This window comes from Buceros rhinoceros, unplaced genomic scaffold (assembly GCF_000710305.1).
Source record: "Buceros rhinoceros silvestris isolate BGI_N320 unplaced genomic scaffold, ASM71030v1 scaffold3098, whole genome shotgun sequence".
Taxonomy (NCBI): domain Eukaryota; kingdom Metazoa; phylum Chordata; class Aves; order Bucerotiformes; family Bucerotidae; genus Buceros; species Buceros rhinoceros.
This window is the reverse complement of record NW_010426186.1, coordinates 3224-9760: the sequence shown is the minus strand read 5'-3', so window position 1 is coordinate 9760 and position 6537 is coordinate 3224. Positions and strand designations below refer to the sequence as shown.

The following is a 6537-nucleotide window of genomic DNA, read 5'->3' as shown; positions in this document are numbered from 1 at the left end:
GCTCTTCCTGCCCAGATTTTCTAGCTGCTCCTTTCAGCCCCCTTGAGGCATGTTAGTGGCTTTCTTCCAGGCGTGGTCAGCGGGGTGGGTTCAGGTGAGAATGGAAGATGTCAAGAAGTGAAGTGAGGACAAGCAGTTCAAGAGAAAGGGACATTCAAAGAACTCAGAGTTCACGCATCTTCAATGCACGCTCTCTGGTTTCAGTTCCGTGCCAGCAGCCGGCAGAGGTTGTGCAGACAAGCCCTCTGCGAACAAAGAAGTTACTGTCCAGACCATACTGTACACGCAAAGTAGAACACTAACGTTGGCTGTCCCTCAAGTAAAGGAGCCCCGGAAGAGTAAGCTACAAACCACATGTGCAGCTGGGTTTGGGTCTGTGAGGACAGCAGATAGTTCTAAAAGATACTCATCTGAGATAGCAAGCAAGAAATTATGTCTCTAGAGCATGTTTCTTTGTAAGATGAAATCCACTGTCTGACGCGGACCACGCTAGATCTGTGTGGAATGCAGGCAATAAGGTTTAGCTTAAAAATTTTAATGCGTAAGAAAAAGTACGGTGTATCTTGTCATCATCTAGGGAAGATTTATGAGGCCCTCATGCAAAACCAGTAAGTGTATGTAATGAAATCCTTAGCCGGTTTAAAATGGGGAGTTAACAGAAGGTCAGGTTTGCAATATGTGATTTAGCCGCTGGAATTGCCAAGGGAAATTTTGTCATATTACTTTACATCTCAGCCAATCATGGCTATAATTGGAGCGTGTTCTTTTGTCTGTGAGTGCTGCCATGGAAAAATATGTTCGTATCTCTCTCTGAAGAGAGAAGACTGCGTTCTCCAGCGTTTTTTCGTAGGAGGTTCAGGTGTATTCGCTGCAAAGCAATTACACCTCGCTGTGATTGTGAGTAACCGGGCTGCTCCCCTACACCCTGTAACCGTGGTTGAGTACAATCTCTTGAGCGAGCTCCTCTCAGTGCAAACTGGAACTGGCTTAGGCTCTTACTGAAGTCATTTCATTCTCCAGCATCCTTTACAAAGCTCTTCAGTCCATCACTTTCTTTCCAACTTCAGACCTCTAATCCTTTAGGTCTGGTAAGCTGGGAGTTCTGAATGTGGAGGTTAACGTGCTTCACTTCAGGAAATCCTTCGTCTTGATGATTGAAAACACCAAGTTCCATTCTGTGATCTGTCAAGTGTGTCAGCAGAAGCCTGTTCTCCCTGCTCTGTCCAGATACTCTGAAATTAAAAAGCAAAAAAAAGCTAGTTCTCCATCAAAACTTCTTGACTAAGCTCATTTTTCTGTAGACTGCAAAGCATCCTGCTGTTTCTTCCAAGATTTCACAGCTTTTAGTCATAGTCGGATTCAACCTGTGAGCAATTATGCAAATTCCCCCTGAAAAAATATTTCCCTGCCACAGGGGAGTCAAGTATTTGAGAAGATGTATGAATTCCTTGGCAGCTCTAGGCTGTAAGTACAAAGGGCGAGTTAGTTGGTAGTTGCCGTGATAAACAGCACTAAACGCTGATCTGAAGAGGGGGAGAGACAAGGGTCAGGGTGCTTTTAATTTCTGCGTTCCCTTTTAGCGCGAGTCTTAGCTGGTGCTCGGGGAGTGAGCACTACTCCTTGGCCTGAGAAGGATGGAGGGTATGGCATTGCAAGCTGATTCCTGGAAAACGGTCATTAAAAACTTCGGGGAGGCGGAAGCGTGGTGTAATGAGTCACGTATTGCACGCTGGATTGAGGGCAGCTAGAGACAGCCGCAGCCTGAAGCTGTTAGTCCTCGCTAATCGCGGCATGTTCTGCATTTATTCCTGAAGAACCCACCTTTCATTTACACTTTAAACGGGTGATGTGCTCCACGTTAATCTGCCTTTTGTGTGGCTTCTCCTGCCAGGAATACAAGGTGTGGTGGAGGCGTATCAGAGCTGCCTTCCCAAGCTGCAGCTGTACGGGCCGACAAACATCGCTCCCATCATCCAGAAGGTGGCAAAGTCGGCGTCTGAGGAGACCAACACCAAGGAGGCCTCGGTAAGGGCACCGTGATGCGTTCGGCTGTTTTCTGGTCTGATGGTGGCTCTCCTGTAGGCCACCAAGACAAGGGCTTTTCATGCACGCGAATCAAGCCTTCCCAGTTTCCACCATCTGCTTTCACAGGAGGCAGCTTGAGTCTGGCAGCTGGAGCAGTGCCCCGAGAGCTTCAGTAGTCACAACCTCTGTTGTGACTCCACGACAGAGTCCACGCTCTGTTTCCTGCTTTTAGAGCTGTCTTACTGTAACACACCCAGTTCTTCTCCATGGAACCATACGTGGCACCACTAAGGCTACAAAAATTCACCACTAAAATGGCACTACAGAAGTTCAGAGGCCAAGCCCCGAAAGCGTTGACCATACAAGCAGACGAGGTCGAGTGGTTCTCTACTCAGACTGCCCAGATCCGCGTCTCTCGCAGGGGCTGTGCTGCAACTTCTTAGCTCACCAGAGGGTTTTTCCAGCCCTTCCTTTGAAAACCGTAGTGGTGCAGGTTTCAGTTTGCTGTTGCTGACGTGGGGTGTCACGTGCCGTTTGGAAATCAGGAGGCGGGTCTGTTAGCCTGGGACACGTTTCTTGGGCTGAAAGACTGAGGCACAGGTCGTGTTTTCAGCGCACGCCTTTGGAGTGCACCAGGCTGTTTCTCCACCTGCCTCCCAGGCGGGACGGGAGAATGAGAGAACTGGAGAGAGTACGTGAGCGAGTAGGTCTGAAACATTTACAAGAGCAGTGCTGTGGGAGTGAGGGGTGTAAGAGAGAGCTTGTGCCCCGCAGCAAGGAAAACGCCTGCGTACAGGAACAGGATGGGGCCGTTCATTGGTGTGGCTCCCATCACCCGGCCTCGGGCTTTCTCAAGGCTTTCTTCGGGTGCTGAGCCTTCTTTAACTCCTGCTGAGGCAGCAGTTCCTGAACGTTCCTGTTGGTGAGACTGGCCTTGTGATTGTCACCCCACTGCTGCTTCCAGGACCTTGATAGTGTTTAGCCCTGAAATGGAGAATTGCTGTATTTAATCTCCATCCCCCCCGAGTCCTGCAGCGTTCCAGGGCAGCTCTGAACTAGTGTGGCATAGTGGGTGAGCTGCTTTCTTCTTCTGAACCTAAGCTTCCCCAATTTATGTCTGAGAAACAAACTAATTTATAGCATGAGTCTTCACGACCCGGTTTCCCCCCTGCCTGTTTCACGGCAGGAGGCGATGCACAGCACGCTGAGTTTACGCAGCTGTGTACACATCGGTGGTGCTTAGCGTGTTGGTACTGCACTGGCAGAGTGACCAAGTTCTGTGACCTGTTCATTTTTCCGACTAATGCACGTTTGTCAGCTGGCTCCAGCTGCCCCACAATTCACAGAGGACCCAAGGGAGAGTCACTCTTCCCCACTACCAGGAGAAGAGCTGTCATAGCCCAGCATCCCAGTTCATCTCCAGGGCTTTGGAGTTCTGGGGAAGGAATGACAAGCGCACAAAATTGCTTGCTCTCCGTTAGAGAATGAGCAAACCTCTCCTTGGAGCTCTGCGCAGAGTGTCTGAAGATGGTTCTCTTCCTCCTGCACATGCCCCTGCGCTCCGCAGGTACCCTGTTGCTCTGCAGAATGCAGCAGACCTGCCGTGGTGCGGTGCCTCTCCTGCGGGCAGCAGTGGGTCACCCTCCGGTTTGTGGACGGCTGCAGCCATGCCAGCTGCCTGTTAGCAGAGCTCCTCTGCAAAGTGCTGTCATAACCTCCCTGACAGCTCTGCTACAGGCTCCTGATGCTTCGGTGCCCCCCTCCTCCCTGCCTCCCACGGGTTCCCAAAGAGGGGAAAATGTAATCGGAAGCTGTCAGCAGAAGCAATTGTGCAGCAGACGGAAAATAGGGCTAGGGAGGATGCCAGGGCTGTTCCAGGCTTCCCAGGCAATGCCCTGGCTCCCCCGGCCCCAGCAGCTCGAAATCCCTTTCCCACACTGCGCATCCCTTGGCTCCCTCCAGCTCCTGGAAATTACCTGAACTAGAGCTAAACTCCAGGGGAGGGGAAACCAGTCACTGAGGAGGTTTGGGTGGGAAACACACTTACCCTTTGAGTCGCTGTAAAGGTTCTTTCTGTTTTAAAAGGGCCACGAGTGAGGGACCAGACATACTTTTGTACTCGGAAAGGGCAAATGGCTTTGGAAGGGTGACTAACGAGCTGCTTTTTCACTTCTTGTCCAACAACTTCAGCAATATTTCATCTTGCTGATTCTGACGGATGGCGTCATCACAGACATGGCCGACACCAGAGAGGCCATCGTCCATGCCTCTCACCTTCCCATGTCCGTCATCATCGTCGGGGTGGGGAACGCCGATTTTAGTGACATGCAGATGCTGGACGGTGACGATGGGATCCTGAGGTCTCCCAAGGGCGAGCCTGTGCTTCGAGACATTGTCCAGTTTGTGCCGTTTAGGAACTTCAAACACGTAAGCTGACTTTTCCATCCATTCCGCCTAAGGGGGAACGTCCGTAACATACGGTGAACCCTGGGGCCGGGCCTGACACAGATGGGCACGAAGTGTTTAGTGAGTTTAGTGAGCGTTATTGTGTCAGAAATGGAAATAAGGGGGACGCAGGATGAAAGGGGCTTCGTTAGCGAGATGCTGAGGGTGGGCAAGGAAGGGATGGGGCAGAATCCATGTGCTTCTTGCAGTGCCAGTCCTTGCTTCCACTCTCTCCCTGATCTTAGTTTGGTTGCCCTCCCCGACGTCTTTGTCCTGGTGTCTCTCTCCCATGCTCTTTGTGTCTGCTCTGTTGGACTCTGTGTTCTGCTTCCCAGCCCTTTGCTTCCACAGGCAGCTGCCACGGCTGTGAATTTGTACTCACAGTGTTCCCCAGGAGCCTGTTCCCTTGTGGAAATGTAGGTCCCGAAGTTCTCAAAGGCAGGACCACCCACCCGCAGCATCCTGGTTGCCTCCAACCCCTTTCCCCAAATCCTGTACAAGAACACAGCCGAGCAAGCAGTGTTGCTGAGAGCCTCGCCGTGCCCTCAGCCAGCCATCCCCGTCCGAGCCCCACGCAGTGCAGGACAGACAGGGACAGAGCCAGCGTTCAGTTGCTACGTGTGACATTATCCCTTGACCCCGCACTTCTCTCCTCAGTCCCCTGCCCTACATTGCGGCATCTGTCCCAGGGGCTTTTCCAGCGGCTGGGCAGGGACAGTGGCCGCCCGCAGAAGGAGCTTTCCCATGCACAGATGGGTTTTCCAGGGTCCTTTTCCTCCGTGAGGAGGCGTGGAATGGCCACTCTGTTCCTCTGCAGTGCTGATCAATCCCCTTCCCGCTGCTTTTCCATCCTTCTCTCCCTTCCTTCCCCTCATCCCTTCTGACATACTGAAGTGGTTCTGCAGACGGTGTTTTTGCTCCCCTCGGTGTCTAGGAAGGATATCCTCAGTCTTTGACGGGCAGCACAGTGCAGCTGACTCCTTCTCCTCGTGGGATTGCGCTCTCCAATCCGCTCCCGTGTGATGGTGATCCGTAGGTCTGGGTGCATCACACGGAAGTCTTCAGCTTTGGATTGGTTTCGGTCTGAGTACGGGTTTGCAGCGCTTTCATTTCTTTAGCTTCTCCAGGCTTTGTGGTACCACAGGAGATTTTTTTCCTGTTTGCTACTTCCAAAATGCCTTCATTTTATTTTCCTCTTCTCAAGACTTGTTCTTTCTTCTCACTTCAAAATACATTTTTGCCATATTTATCTTATATCTAGATGCACTTTACTTTCACACACTCAACAGAGGAGTGAGAGAAACAAGCTTGCTCCTCTTTTCCCCCTACCTTTATGTAAACGATGGATCCTCTCAGGAGGTAAAACTCACCTCCTGCTGTTAGTTTGGCGAAGGGCTGCAGATTTGCCAGGGAATTGCAGATCCATTCGTTTCTGCGCTGACAGTGCCACTCAGTCTCCTGTCCGCTGGGACAAAGCATGAGCACGACCTGCTAATAGCTCGGGGTCCTTCATCAGATCACCACGGTGAGCTGAGCGGGGCGGCGCTGTAGCCCAGCGTGGAGAGGGGCAAGCTGGTGATGGGCTAGCGCTGGACTTCCCTTCAGTCTGGCCAAAACGTACCTCTGCAAGGAACGGGCAAAGCCAGCTGCGCCTGAGATTTTTAGTCCCATGTTGTGATTTTGTCACGAAGAGGAAATCACCCTTGACTGAGCAGATTAACGCTGACAGTTGCAGTTCTGGGCACTGAATTTATTGTGCCTCTGGTGTTAACTTGTGAGTGAGTCTTTGTGTGATTTTAATTGCTAACATTGGTCAAATGACGAGCATATATTATTTTTAGGTGTTTCAGATTAACTTCCCCAGTCCTGGGAGAGGATAACAATCTTAAAAGTTTATTGCTCGCGTTAAATAGCGACATTTCTCTCCCCCTTCCTCTCAGTAGAGGGATAACATAGATGTAGAGACAGATAACGTCTTTGCTGTTCCACCGAAGTCAATATATCTTACACAACTCAGTATTTAGTCTGTTTATAGTGCTGTTTCATCACTTCCACAAGCGTCAGTGT

At 50.9% G+C, this 6537-nt stretch overlaps 1 protein-coding gene across 1 annotated transcript in view; it reads left to right on the top strand.

Annotated features, from left to right (window-relative positions):
- CPNE4 (copine IV) overlaps nucleotides 1–6537 on the top strand; it is a 112238-nt gene that overhangs the window by 102540 nt on the left and 3161 nt on the right. Inside the window, exons 13-14 of the mRNA XM_010141384.1 lie at nucleotides 1892–2025; nucleotides 4216–4452. Of these exons, the coding sequence (XP_010139686.1) occupies nucleotides 1892–2025; nucleotides 4216–4452 (371 nt within the window). The remainder of the gene's footprint in view (nucleotides 1–1891; nucleotides 2026–4215; nucleotides 4453–6537) is intronic.